Source organism: Camelus bactrianus, chromosome 19 (assembly GCF_048773025.1).
Source record: "Camelus bactrianus isolate YW-2024 breed Bactrian camel chromosome 19, ASM4877302v1, whole genome shotgun sequence".
In the NCBI taxonomy this organism is placed as follows: domain Eukaryota; kingdom Metazoa; phylum Chordata; class Mammalia; order Artiodactyla; family Camelidae; genus Camelus; species Camelus bactrianus.
Genome location: NC_133557.1, coordinates 29,451,207 through 29,465,342, shown reverse-complemented (window position 1 = coordinate 29,465,342; position 14,136 = coordinate 29,451,207). Strand labels below are relative to the sequence as shown.

Sequence of the window (14,136 nt, the reverse complement as noted above, 5' to 3'; positions counted from 1 at the left end):
TCTCTGCGCGCCTCTGCACAGGTCCTAGCTCCTCCAGGTCTGCGGAGATGCCTCTGCCCGCTCCGAGGCTTCAAGCTCAGAGCCCCGGGTCCAGGGAGGGGTGACCCATTAGGACTCTACTGCCCGACCACGCTTGCTCGGTTGGGGTCCCAGGACCGTGGACTTGAAACCCGAGAAAGTTCCCGTGCCCACTTTATGATCTCGCCCAATGCCTCAAGCCTCAGTCTCAGCGCAAAGTCTGAGTTTTAGCTGTGAGTCTGAGTTTATGCCAAGAGCACCCGACCCAGATGGTTTCCCTGAGAATCCTGAACTTCTGCCATGTTATGTCATGGTCATGTCAGCCCCCCTGCCCAGTAACCCCATGGGCCCGGAGCTGGCCCAACTTCACCCGGGAGTTTGCCGGCAGAACTAAGCATGTAGGGCCAGTATCCTGTTTCCTCCATCCTGAGCCGCTCTGGGTGCACCGTCAGGGTGGGGGCGGGGAGGGCGGCCGCGTGGCTGATGGCTCGCTGGCCACAACATCCTTTGTTTACCGAGAGGGCCGGTGACGTTGCTTGTCCCCAGCGCCTCCTCTCGGTCATAAACTCGACTGAGGTTTGGCAGGCATTTCCTGCCCAGTTCTGTCCCACGGCACTGGGAAGGCTCATGCCTAGATCAGGCAGAAATTCTGTTGACAGGCCACTCGGTGTGTTACTTTTTGGATCAGGCCCTGTTGAGAAGCCGAACCCTCTGGCTCCCTGTCTTACTAGTCTGTTGTGATCCAGGAGTTGCTTTCCCTTGTCGCTTCTTCCCAGACCTAGAGCTGCACAATCACTGGTTTTCTACATAGAGTTATGTATGATGTCAACGGTCTTGAGACATTCAGCCAACGTCAAAGCCCCGCCGGGCCCCTCACAGTCAGATGCCACTTGTTCATCAAGAGACAGGGCTGTGACATAAAGGAGAGTGCAAGGATGCCATTCGCAGCAGCATGGATGGACCTAGAGATCATCACACTAAGCGGGGTCAGTCAGACAGAGGAGGACAAACACCATGTGAAGTCACTTACATGTGGACTGTAAACTATGACACAACGTGTATGTATATGCATGACTGGGACACTGTGCTGCACACCAGAAACTGACACATTGTAACTGATGGTACTTCAACTAAAAAAATGAAATAAATAAAAGATGACACAAATTAACTTATTTACGAAATGGAAATAGACTCAGGCATAGAAAACAAATTTATGGTTACCACGAGGGGAAGGAGGTGGGGGAGGGGTAAATTAAGAGTTTGGGATTAGCAGATACACACTCCCGTATATAAAATAGATAAAAACAAGGTCCTCGTGTACAGCCCAGGGAACTACGCTCAGCATCTGATAATAAACCACAGTGGAAAAGAATATGGAAAAGCACACACGCATATTGTAGCTGCATTACTTTACACCTGAAACTAGCACAATGCTTAAAATCAACTATGCTTCAATAAAATTTTTTTCTAAAAAAGAGAGAGAGAAAGGGCTTCTGGGCCTCTCAACAAAGGCATCTCTGTCAGGTAGGACCAGGGCAGGGCCTGCCTCTTGCCCTTCAAGGCTCTCTCCCCTCTGCCCGGCTCCAGGGTCCGCCACGTGGGCCTGGAGCTCTGACGCGGCGGGGCTGTTTGCTGGCACGCGGCCGCCTGCTGCCTTCCTGCTGGCATGCCTCCTTCAACTTCATTACTTTAATGAAGACTTTCTGAAGACCACCAGGCTGCATAATATCCCCATTAAATGGAAAGCCACATCTGACAGGTATTGCTGTCCCTGGGGTGGCATTTGGAGATTCTGCTAATGGGCTCAGAGATGGCTCAGTGCAGGGGATGGGAATCAGGTCTGCTTTCCATGTGCTGAGTCATCCGTTTGTAGCTCTTCTCTTGTCACTGGGGGAGGGAACGTTAGACACCGTGCCTGCATCTCTGCAGGGGCAGGGACCTCTTCTCTCCTACCAGGTGCCTCCAGGGCAGAAACTGTTACGCCTCTGATGAGAGTCTGGGAGCTGCCCTTGGGCAGCACAGTCTGCTCGCTGGATGCTCTGTAGGCCTACGGGTTTGTTTTATTTTCGCTTTTACCATTCTGTTCTCTAACTAAATTAAGACTTTGGCCGTGAAACTTGGCTTTGAAAGGTTTCCTAATTTTTAGACTGAGTCACTAATATGTTAGACGATTTCGCAGAATTCTTATTTTAACAGGTGGTAAGTCGCCAAAGTGACTCACTTTCTTACTGAGTCAGATTAGGCAGGAGGGAGTGGCCTTCTCAAGGCCCGAATCTGTTTTTCAGATCAAAGTCTGCGACACTTCTAACACGTTTCCTGAAAAAGTTCACAAAACACCTCAGCGTGATTCCTCTTTCTCCCCCAGGGATTGTCAAATGCTCTTTTTTGTCAACATTGTGCAGTTTGTTTTTGGTTTTTACTCAGCTTTGTTCGTATCCAAGGTGGGATCTGAAAGCTCTAAAGGAACAGGGAAGGGTGCCTCCTGCTCCCCACCCCTGGAATTATGTGTAAATACCTCACAGATGCCCCTGCAGAGGGAGGAGAAAACCTGGGGAGAAACGCTCTCTTCTGAGGCTGCCTGGGCCCCCCTGGGTCAACTGGTATGGTGTGAAGGGGCGAAGGTATTCAGAGGCAGCTGATGGCGTTTGGGGATGGGGTTGCCATGGTAATGCAACACGCACAGCAGCCCCCGCTCTGCTCCCAACATAAGCGCCCTGTGATCTGTCTCCCCCAGCAACAGGGGGGAAGTCAACGTGCACGTGTGAGCTCTTCTCTTTAAAATTCCTCCGCAAGGTGTGCTTCTCCCAAGAGGGAGAGAGCGCCCCGTGTTGGGTGCACCAGCCGAGCCACCCCTCTCTCAGGTGCCCTGCTCTGTTCCCGAGCATTCAGGTGTTGATCTCATCCTTTTGAAAATTCCAGCAGAGCATGAATGTCCGTCCCAAGGGTACTGACCAGACACGTGGCGGTGTGTCTCAGCCGCAGGATGCTCCGAGGCTTTGCTGCCCTCAAAGAGGAAGCAGCCGCTCCATGTGTACTGATCCGGAATCAGCTTCAGGACAGACGGCCAAGGGGAGAAAGCAGGGGCGGAACGCTGTGTATAGAGCGCGCTGCCATGTGTTCAGGGAAAAGGTACTCACACGCGTGCTTACACACGCAAAGCGCACCTTTGGAAGAATGCAGAAAAACCTAATGGTCCTTGCCTCGGGGGAGGGAGACTGAGGTGGGAAGGAGACTTCCTTCTCTCTGTAGACCCTTCTGTGCCCTTTGGATTATTTTTTAACTATGTGCATGCCTTAATTCGGTCAATACAGTCAATGAGTAAACTGTTAAAAATTTATTATAGAGCTTGCTATTTAAATAGATCCAATGGGAAAGGAATATTTTTATAAACAGAGTAGGCGCTCTCTGTCTCTCTCTTTCAGGCTTAAAGTTACACTTTGGAAACTTCAGAAGAAGTAAGAACTAAAGAGGGATGGGAAATGCATCCCCCCCCCCCAAATCAATTCCTGGAGTCGGCTGTGCCCCGAGAAAGCAGACATGTGATTCCCCACAGTACGGGTCATACAGCACTTGCTCCGAACGGCCAAGTCCTCGAGTCTGTCCCCGCCGGCGTTTCTGTGTGGCGTGGACCTGTTTCACCTACAGACTAGCAGGTTGGTACTCCGTCCCCTGCGTTTAAATGCCTCCGAGTGCTCTGCTTTGGGTATTCAGCCCACGACCCAGACTCAGCGGGGGAAAGGAGGCAGCTCAGAACTTCCCCGACGAAGCCAGCAGTTAGGAACGGAGAGCGAGGAGGCTGGAGAGCTGGGGAGGGAGGCACCGACAGGTTGGAGATGTCGCTTTCCCCAAGATGTCATCCTTCCTGCATGATGCTGTCCGGGGTTCCTCTCTGGGGCTGCCAAGAATCCTGGGCATCCAGGCAAACAGTTGCTCCGTTAAAAAACAAAACAAAACAAAAAAACCCACCAAGACTGCTCACCAGATTCCCCGATTCAGCCCAGCTCAGCTCGCTGTCTTCACATTTTGTTTTGAGGGGTGGGGTAGGTCCAGCGTCCCAGACCCGATGGCCAGGACGTCACTGCCCTGCCGTCCACCTGCCTGCTCTTGCCCAAGCTGCTGTGTTTTTGTTCCCGTGCCTGGGAGCCAGTTCACATCGGCTGGACCTGCAAATTCTGGTAGCAGCTGGCTGCCATCCCACTCTCAGTGAAAGGGCAGTGCCCCCGTCGCAAGTGGCTGAGGTTCCTGGAGTCTGCTCTGCTTACGTGGGGAGCCAGCTGCTTGGGGTGGGGGGCTGCATGTCTGTGGGTCAGCCTGCGGACAGAAGTAAGAAACAGAGGGCACTGAGCACGACAGCTAGCATCTCAGCGCTCAGCGTGTGCCAGCCTCCTTGTTACCAAGCGACACTCTTCTCAATGATGAAGAGCAGCAAATGGAGAAAGACCTCTCCTGGGCGGTGGCTAAACCTAACCTCCTCTTGGGCAGTTAGTTTGTTTTCACTCATTTATGCTCCACCATTGAGCATTTAGTGGGCGCCTTTTATGTGCCGGGCCAGGTGCTGAGCCTTGAAGAGATGGAGAGAAATAATCAGCGTCTCCCCCCGCAAGGAACTCAGGGTCTAGAGCTGGGTCAGCCACCCATGGACCCAGGGCCAAATCCAACCGCCCTCAAAAAGGCTAAAGCCACACCGTCTGCATGCAGCCTGTGGGTACCTTCCTGCTGTAAGAGCCGAGCATGTGCCAGAGACCACCGTGTGGCTCTTTTATAGAAACAGTTTGCCAACCGTGGTCTAGAGGAGGAAACAGGAATTTTTTCCTTTTTATTCTTTTTTTTTTTCCTATTCTCTTTTTTTGGTGGGGGGTAATTCGGTTTGTTTGTTTGTTTGTTTGTTTATTTAATGGAAGTACTGGGGATTGAACCCAGGACCTCCTGCATGCTAAGCACATGCTCTACCACTGAGCTCTACCCTCCCCTCCGGAAACAGGAGTATTAACAGGCGTTTGGAATATGGGGAGAAGCAGGTGGTGACAGAGGGTGACACAGATAACTCCGGGAGCAGAGAGGAGGGGAAAGTCAGCGTGGGAATGGAGGGGGCCTTGCTCCCGGCACTCAGGATTATCAGAAAACAGCATTCTTCAGGGAAAAAGCCATCAACGTCTTCCTAGTTCTCTCCGCTTTGTTCGAGCTTCCTCTGAAAGACAGACTTCTTCCCGTTGTTTTCAACAACAAAACCAGACCCCACGGAATCACCAGGGGCATCCGGTCAAAGCCTTTTCTCTTCCCCTCAGAGGAGGAAACGAGTGATTGGGGCTCGGCAGTCGATAAGCTGACCGCTGGCTTTCTGAAGCTTCTAGAAATGGTTGATGGGGCTCGAGGGTCCCTGTGGTGCTGTCAGGAAACACAAGTGGTCAAGCTCACAGCCCCGTGGCCACTGGCTCACCCTGAGAAGGTCAGGGCCTCCAGGGGACCATGGCTATCAGGTGCCCTCTTCTTTCTTCTGCACAGTGTTGACCTCTTATTGAAGGTCCAGTGGGTGTGTTTTTAACTCCCATTTCCCCTAGTTTGAGATGTTCTAATCATGGGCAGGGAATAAGAGCAAAGCCAAGGCGCCCACAGACCTCAGCGCTTTCCTGGTAGGTTTCTGTGATGAATTTCGTGTTTTACATCCTCTGGGTGGTGTCCCTGCCCTATTCCAAATTACGTCCCGCTGCATCTCGCGTTTCCACAGTTTAGGCATGTGTGATGGTGGTCTGCAAGGTGATGTTCCAACTGAAGTGGGTCGTGCCCTTTGCCTGCTCTTCTAACTGCACAGAAGTGAGCTCTGTTCCCACCTGGAGCTTCTCCCCGGCCAGATGGGAGGTCCCCTGGCAAAGGCAGGGGCCAGGTCCTGATATTCCCAGCACCTGCCTTCCTGGGGTCTTCTCTAAGGAGAGGCGTTGAACGAACCATCAAAATGCAGTAATCCGGGAAAAGCTGAGATCTCTGCCATTTCAAAGATGGGAGAGTTAAGGCCCAGGTGGGAGGGGTGTGTAAGACTCATCTAAGATCCACACTCGGTCCATCTATTCATTCAACAAACTTTGATGGAGGGCCCGCCTTGTGCCAGGCAGCGTGCTGGGGAGACCAGGTGGGAGACGAGATTCCAAAGGGACAGACAGACACACGCAAGTAAGCAGAGACCTGGGACTGGAGGTGAGGGGAGGAGTTGTGGAGAAGGCTGGGAACGGAAGAGTCAGGGTGAGCGGAGTCCTGGGCCTCGGACCCCAGGTCAGCCTTCCTTCTGCGCACCCCGTGCCTGGCCTGTTGACAGTGTATGCAAGAGGCAAAGTGAGGAGCATAGCTGCCTGGGGGACAGGACGTCTGGGTCCAGGAGAGCTGGAGCCCTGCCACCTGTCTGCAGCTCCAGGCTGCCCGGCTGGCCTGAGGCCCAAGGAGCCCCACGGCTGTGAAAGAGCCGGAAGGGAGTTTGCAAAGCTGGCCCCATGGTTAACAGAGCTGTCCCTCCTGTTTTCATTTGGGGAGGAAGACCAGCAGTCAGCCTTGAGAACTTGCAAAGAAAGACGAAGGTGCCAGAAGGGCTGTCTGGTCTACCTGGTCTTTTACAGATGGAGAAACTGAGGCACAAGGGCCTGCCTGGGAGGTCCTTCCTGGCCAGAGGTCCTTCCTAGGTGACTCTGCAGCCCAGGCCCTTCTGGGGTCCACAGATGGGGCAGGCACACCACCCAGTACCCCTGGGTCATTTCCACCTGCCCCCCCAGGTGTGGCCAGGAAATGGAATGCGCCCCACCCCCGGCCAGGCTTGCCTCCCTGCAGCCCGCGGACCCCGCAGAGTGGCTCGGAGCGTGAAGGAAATGTGACGGCAGAGTGCTGCCTTGTCTGAAGGAAGGGGTGAAGTGAAGGCTCGGGATCTGTGGGTGCAGACAGACGGGGATGTCAGAGCAGCTCCAGCCTCCGGGATCCGCGCCCCGGGGAGTATGGGACGAGACGGACGAGATGCCAGCCGGCCTGGCACGCCCTGGGCACCCACTCCATAAGCTCAGAGTCCCCTTCCCGTCCCAGGGAACGTTACATTAAGTAACTGCTTTGGTGGCCAAGTTATATATTACCAAGATGGACCTGGCTGCGACTTCTCACTCTCTTTTACTGTTTTGCCTAGAAAGGTTCCCGTGGCAGCTCCGAAAGCCAGGAATGAGTAAGGACAGAGGTGACATTAAAGGCAGGCTGTTAGCACAAGTGAAAATTAAACAACTCAGCCAAAATCGAAGTCTGGGAGCGCCTTGGCTGTGCGATGGCGAGAGTACTTGCTCCCCTTCTGGAACCTCTTCCGAAGTGCTGGGACTTCGCACGGAATTCTCTGGCGATCCTATCTCTTTAGGCTCAACCTCATTACTTAGGGGTGGCGGCCCTATGTTTTTAGAGGAAGACACTGAGGCTCAGAGAGGCAGAATCACTTGTCCAAGGTCACACAGAGAAGGAACGGCAGGGCCGGAATGGGCTCCCGTCTCAGGGGCTCCCCTGGGCTGGAATATCTCATCTTGCCAGGTCACCCCTGAGGAGCTTGAAGTAGAGGAGGCCCCACCCCAAAGGGCAGGAGCCTGGGTGGTAACAGCAGGTCCGGCGAGGGGAGCAGGACACACATGCCACCCTCACTCCAGCTGGCTGAGCGCCTGGGCCTCGGGCTGAAACAAAGAGGACTTCAGCAGTCACCGTCTAAGCAGGGGGGAGCAACGTGCCAGCCCAGCACCCCCAGTGGGGGACACCGGGAGGCTCAGAGTAGGGAGCTGTTCATACTTGTGTGCCCAGAGCCCTGTTCCCCGGCGCCCTCCCGAGATGACCGTGCGTTTGCGCTCTGAATTCTCACACTGGTCCTCCGAGAGGGGCACTTCTCAGAGGAGGCCTGGGACCCAGAGGGCTCGGGTCACCCATCGGCTGCACAGAAAGAGGCAGACAGTGTTGGCGTAGCTCTAGTGTCTGTCCTCAGACCAAGACCAGCAGGCGAGGAGCCCCGTGATCTGTCGGCTGCACCCCGGAAGGCAGGAGGGGCTGGCCTCACTCATCAAGGGAGAACAAATCGTGTTGGATGCGTGCTGTTAGCAAGGCAGGGGAGTGCAGATTCCATCTCTTTTTAACAAGTTCCCCAAGAAGATCAGCAACAAGGCTCCGCCATGCTCCGGGGGGAGCCAAACGCTCTGCTGTCTTCTGAGTCATCACCGGCAGCCCCCTCTCCCCCACCACCCGGTGATTCACTTCCTGGGAGTGCGGGGAGTGGGGCCTTCATTATCAAACATTTTATTTTAAGAAGTCAGCCTCCGTTGGTTACCACTCAGCTCCAGACCTTGCCCCCCAAAGCTTCTGGAAACAGACGAGCCGGCTATCCAAAGCCTCAGACAGAAGTCCTATTTACTCTCCATCTCCTCCTTTGCGGAGAGGACGCAGGGGGTCTCCCTGCAGCCTGGCCAGAGGCCAGGCAGAACAGAGAATCTCTATGAGGCTCATGAAAGGCCACGAACAGCCCAGCCACGTCTGCACAGGGACAGGGACGGCGCGGGCACGTCTGGGGCGCCCCACAGACCTCTCTCTTCATCTCAGATAATTAGTTAGTCTCTTGCAAGAGCCCCGAGTTGAAGCCACAGGGCACACTGACGGCTAAGGATGATCTAACAAGGGAGTCCTTTTCACTTCAGTGCCACATAATCAACAGGGAAAACACAGCATGTTTATAACCAACAGCTAGGCTTACGCTGCATTGTCCCCTCGTCGCTCATCAACAGACACCCTCCTATAAATCCCATCCTCAAATCTGGGTGGTTCTCTCTCCGTCCTTCAAGTCCTCCTGGGTGCAGGAGAGGGTCCCCAGCACAGCGATCACACTGAAAGGAGGAGGAGGAGAAGAGGAGGGAGCAGCCCCGCGGGGAAGAGCCTCATGCTCTCGTGCTCCAGGCCGCAAGGCAGGGCTCAGCAGGAACCCACAGCATCGCTGAGAGGCTGAGAGCCGCAGGGGGAAGGGAAGCCATGCTTGGAAGGGGGTGTGGCGTGCGCATTGCTTGGCGACGTGATGCAGTCGAGGAAAGCACGTGAGCCGCTATGACGGGCTTCTTATGCCCAGCTCGTCACGAGGCATCGCCGTGTCGATGGGAAAATCACCCCCCACCCCGGGTATCTGCGGAGAGCATCTCTGATAGGAAGACACGGGGGAAATGCTTGAGAACCCGGGGGCATGTGTTCTGGTCCTCCTACCAGCCGGGGCCTTGAAGCAGGCCCTCCTCTCCGGAAGAGCTGGCACTGACACCCGCGCGCTCTCGCGGGTGGTAAGCGCTTCTGCCCACCCCAAATCGTGATTGTACTGGAGAAACGAGGGTGGAGGGTAGGAGGTGAAATGTCAGCAGTGTGCCTTGTGGGCAGCTGCGGTTAACGGGGCTTCTGCCCCAGGCAGCGTCGACTCGGTTTGCCGTGCTTGGCAGAGCCAGCTGGCCGTCCTGGCCCTCGTGCCTTTGGAGGAGACAGGGAGCCAGCACCAGAGATCTCACCGGCTTCGGGACGGGCTGCCGGAGCCCCTTGCCAGTATGACCTCGGACACCATCACCTGAGTGCATCTGGCTGCCCAGTGCTGTGCAATATTTCATCAACTTTGGATTTTACAGGTTTAGGCTCGAGGTGACGTCCCTGCATTTGCTCCTGTTTACAGATTCCTGATTTTGTTTTTTTAACAAGGGAACTACCAAACATACACAAAAGTAGAGGCAACAGATAAGCCCCCAGGGACCCCTCACCGTCTTCAGCAATTACCAGCTCACGGCCCATCTTTTCTATCTCTTCCCTCCCCCTCTCCTCCGCCCAGGGATTATTTTGAACGAGTTGCCATACTTCACGAGTACTTCTGTGTTTATCTCTCAAAGACACGAACTCTTCAAAAAAACAAAAACAAGACCATTCTTCACACTTCAAAACCGAACCTGTTCCTCAAAATCAAACCTCCAGCCTCTGTCCAGGTTTTCCTGATTGGCTCATGATTTGAAAATCCATTCAGTGCAGGATCCAAGTAAGTTCCACACCTTGTGGTTGGTTCCTTGGCTGATGAGTCTTTTGAGCTCTTAGTCTGCAGAGTCTCTCTCTGTCCCTGCCGTGTGTTGGTTGAAGGGAGCTGATCAGGGCTGTGGGCGCGTTCCTCGCCTGGATCTGGCCGATTGTGTCCCCATGGTTTCACTTTAAATGGTGGCACTACTTCTATCAAGTCCTCCTTGTTTATTCACTGAAAGAGAAACAGTCCCTCATCAACTACGTGATTTCCCTGAGATATAGTTCTTATTTTAAAAAAGTCAAGAAAAGTGCTTGATGTTTCAAAACAGAGAGACACTCCCAAGCTGCCCGGGAGCTGCCGGCGTCTCCGTCCCCACGGCTGTCCTCCCATCTGCGCTCAGGCTGCCCCGTCGCTGGCCGGCGGGAACACCCTGCTCTGCCCGCCACCGCCGGGTCTGCATCACGGACCCCGCCCTCTGCCTTCCCTTCTTTTTAAATCTCTGTCCGGTTGAGAGCCCCGTGGAGCCAATGCTCATGGCAGAGTATCTCACGGCCTCCTTATCTCCTCGTGGTCGACAGCGTCTCCTTTTTTTCCTCTCTGGACGGTCTTTAGCAAATTGGGGCTTTAATCCAATTTGCTAACATATCAAATGGTCGTAGTGAATTTCCAGGCCCTGGGGGGGCTTTGTAAAAGCCAGAAACCCAAAACGAATGAAGGAACCCAACTCCCCACTGTCCCCAAACCCCAAGCACCTTCTGCCCCAGGGAGCGGGCCGGCACTTCCTGCCCGGGGCGCTTGCCTGATGTTGGCGGGGGTCCCTCTGTGCCTCTCACTCGGACTTTCTGCTGTGCCTCATGGCCGCTTTCCACGCCGTAGGGCAGCACATGGATTTCTACTTCCTCGTCCACGTCCTCTGGCTGGTTAATCTGCTGAGTGTGCGGCGGAGAAAAGCCATTGCTGAGGTCTGGCCCTGCTACTGTGGTGCCCTCGTCAGCCTGGTGATCTTCCAGCACCTTCTGCATCTCAGGCTGCCCCCTGCTCTCTGCAGAGGTAATCCACCTGCCCACCACTGGATCCTTCAAGCGGGGGAAACGCCGAGTTTTGGCAAACGCTGACTTTGCTCTGGACGCGTAGGGTGTACTTGGGTGGAGGAGCTAGGGGTCCTTCTTGGAGAGGATTGCTGCCCTGAGGAATTCCAGGCCGAGGAAATGATTTGGCCCGACCCCTGGGGCGTCTTGTTCTAGGGGTGATAACCACTGTTGACACAGGCCGAGAACAGGGTCACAGCCCCCGAGCTAACCCAGACTTGCCTAGAGAGGAGGGGTCGTCTCACTCTGCCCTGAAAAGCAAATTAAAAGGGAAAGAGCAAGAAACAGGAGAAGGATGCAGCCTCCACCTGAGTATACGTTCCGCTGCCCAAACACTTCCCACCTCTTTTCCCCACAGCCATCCTGGGAGGGAAAGTCAGTGGGTACCAGCACCCCTACTGCACAGATGAGGAAGCTGAGGCCGAAAGGAGAGACGCATGGGCTGCCCAAGGGCACGGGGCCGTGTGCTGCCTGCCACCTCCTGGCTGAGGGTAACGGCCCCCAGAGGACTCGGTCCGCAGACTTGGACCTGGGAAGTCCTTTCCTTGGATCGTCTTGTCCCAACCCAGTAAAGAGTCAAAAACCTTGCCCCAAGTCAAGTGGACAACCTCTGTCCACTTCCTGGGTACCATTTTCCGAGCTCATCACAGGTGGTGTTCACTTGTGACCTTCCCTAAGAGTGTCCCCGCCGTCCTCATCCTGTCTTCTCTGCTGAGTTCCTCTGGCTCCCTGTCTCTCCCAGCCCCGCCCCTCCCCTCTCTCTTTCCTTCTTCTTTCTCTCCAGCCCTCTCCTCCTCTCTTCTTCCCAGCACTCGTCTCTTCTCTTCTTCACGTCTCTTCCTCTTGCTCTCACTCTCCATCCTCCTTTCCTTTTCACTCTCTTATTTCCCCCTCGGCTCCTCCCTCCTTACCCTCCCCTCTTTGCACAGTCATGTGTCTCTGCTCTTGTCTTCCCACCCCCTCTTTTTCTCCCAGGTTGAGGCTGAGGATGTTAGCCCATCCCCCAGGCCCCTCTCACTCACCCCACAGCCTCACCCAGCCCCTCCCCCCCTGCTCCAAAGTGGGGGGTCCACCCAGGTCAGCCCCCTGTGGACAGAGCACAGGTAGGCGGGTGTCTCTGTGAAGGACCCCCACACCCCGAGGCAGACCCGATCAGGGTCCCCAGGCAGGTCGGACATCAGGGGTTTGAAGCCCTTCCCAGCCCCCTCTCAACTTAAAAAACAGTCCTTCTCTTGACCCTGAAATCATCTCTGACATCTTAGTCATTCATATAATTTGAAAGAAGCATTAATAGAACAGACTCAATGATCTTTAGCAAAATAATGAAGACAAAAAGAAAATTGTTCCTTCCTTTACAGATTACCCACGGAGAACCACAAGTACAGAAATACATTCAAATCTCATTAAATGGTTGTATCTCCCAGACTTGGCCAAGAAGCCGGATGCCGATTTGTTACTCTGTGAGTGCCAGGCAAGTCCAAGCGCCTCTTCACGGGGGGACGTCAGGTTGGGCAGGCGACTCAGAGCCTGGGACGGGCCAAGCACCACTTACGTCTTCCTTCTATGCCAATCTCCTTTCCAACATTCCTCCATTTCATCTTCTTGTAGTCACCCAGACAGTCCTCAGTGAAGAAATATAGTAACCAGGTTCCAAGTTCTCCATCTAATTAAAAAATGCTTGCATCGGAGAGAATTTTAACTTATAAGCATGATTCTGATGGCGCTGGGGGTGGGGGAGGGCTTTCAACGGATGATTTAAAACCCAGTGATTCTGATACTAAATACAAAGTGGATAGCTGGTTTGCGAATAAGATTTCCAAGTGTCATCCCAAAGCAAGGCCTTCCAAAATCTGGGCTTTGTGGGTTATTAGTTCCTCACCCCAAAGTGACTACTCTTGTGTTCTTTTCCGGTTGGTCCTTCTGTCCCAGGCAAAACCCACGTTCTCATTCACTCGTCTGGCTGTTCATCAAATGCTGGTAGACTCGAACTGCGTGCCCCTCCCCCACCTTGGAATCTGGGGTTCCACCCAGGTCTGCAGGGCCAGGTCCACACAGGACAGCAGCTTTCTTACTGCCCGTGGCTTGAATTCGCACTGTGAGTGGTGTGAGGGGGTCCCAGGAGGCACAGCAGGCTTTGTGACATTTGAGGTTGCCTAGGGACTCCTGGAAACTCACACCAAGTGCCCCGCCAAGGTGATGGAGGCAAGGAAGCTTCCATGTGTTACTGGAGGATGAACCAGGTGCCCCAGGGGCTCCACCTGCAGTTGTGGTGTGGACGCATCCAACCGCCGGTGGTGACGCCACTGCTGAGGACCACGACCCCTTCCTTGTGTCTTCACAGTTGACTTCCTGCTTCTCCTGGTGGCCTCCCTGCAGTGGCAACTGTCTGTGGATGAGAACACAGCGCCTGTGAGGATAAAGGCCAGGGACAATGTGGAGGTCAGCCGAGACCTCCGGCCAGATGACCTCGCCCAGCTCAGCCCTGTCCCCAACTTCATCTTCTGCCAGTAGGAACAGAGATCGTGGTCCTGGACACCATTGGAGGTGGGGGGGGCATCTCCACTCCCTCCCAGCCTCGTGGACAAAAGAATTCTTCCCTTGGGAGAAGAAATCACTATGGTTTTCTTTCCTTAATTAAAAAATTAAAATTGATATGTAATTGACATACAGTGAAGCGTCCGGATCTTAGTTAGTTACACCGTGCAGTCAGTGCTGGGGTGTGGAGCCAAGACACTGAAGCCTTCCATCATCTCAGAAACGTCCCTCCTTCCTCTGCCTAGTCAGATCTTTCCCCAGGCACCCACCAATCTGAGTTCTGCATCACAGGTTCGTTTTACCTACTCTAGAACTTCATCTAAATAGAATTGTAGGCAATGCACTTTTTGGAGTCTGGCTTCCTTTACTCATCGTGGTGCTTCTGAGATCCATTCACCTTGTAGCATGTTTCAGTACATTGTTCCTTTTTATTGCCAAGTAGCGTTCCCCCTGTATGAATATTCCACATTGTGATCATCC

General features: G+C 54.1%; 1 protein-coding gene across 5 annotated transcripts; it reads left to right on the top strand.

Annotated features, from left to right (window-relative positions):
• Positions 1-3,152: 3,152 nt before the first annotated feature.
• On the top strand, positions 3,153-13,900 carry LOC123617919 (piezo-type mechanosensitive ion channel component 2-like). Of its 5 annotated transcripts, none has more exons than XR_012500684.1 (5): positions 3,153-3,671; positions 9,854-10,054; positions 10,910-11,083; positions 12,480-12,581; positions 13,051-13,900. XR_012500684.1 is itself a non-coding variant. In XM_045519263.2 (4 exons), the coding sequence occupies exons 1-4, from the start codon at positions 3,491-3,493 to the stop codon at positions 13,630-13,632; spliced, it is 627 nt and encodes a 208-aa protein (XP_045375219.1). In that variant the 5' UTR covers positions 3,211-3,490; the 3' UTR covers positions 13,633-13,892. The 5 variants fall into 5 exon arrangements, 1 of the variants encoding a protein (XP_045375219.1); XR_012500682.1 differs by lacking the exon at positions 9,854-10,054 and adding an exon at positions 11,480-11,612 and having other exon boundaries at positions 3,157-3,671; positions 13,051-13,899; XR_012500683.1 differs by having other exon boundaries at positions 3,209-10,054; positions 13,051-13,898.
• The last annotated feature ends 236 nt before the right edge of the window (positions 13,901-14,136 follow it).

What these genes read in the sequence shown, in the direction of transcription:
- LOC123617919 (XM_045519263.2), top strand. Translation starts at nt 3,491, where the DNA reads ATGGGAAATGCATCCCCCCCCCCCAAATCAATTCCTGGAGTCGGCTGT. An exon ending in TTTCACCTACAGACTAGCAG is followed by an intron (nt 3,672 to 10,909) that starts GTTGGTACTCCG and finishes TCCACGCCGTAG; the next exon opens with GGCAGCACATGGATTTCTAC. An exon ending in GCCCCCTGCTCTCTGCAGAG is followed by an intron (nt 11,084 to 12,479) that starts GTAATCCACCTG and finishes CTTCCTTTACAG; the next exon opens with ATTACCCACGGAGAACCACA.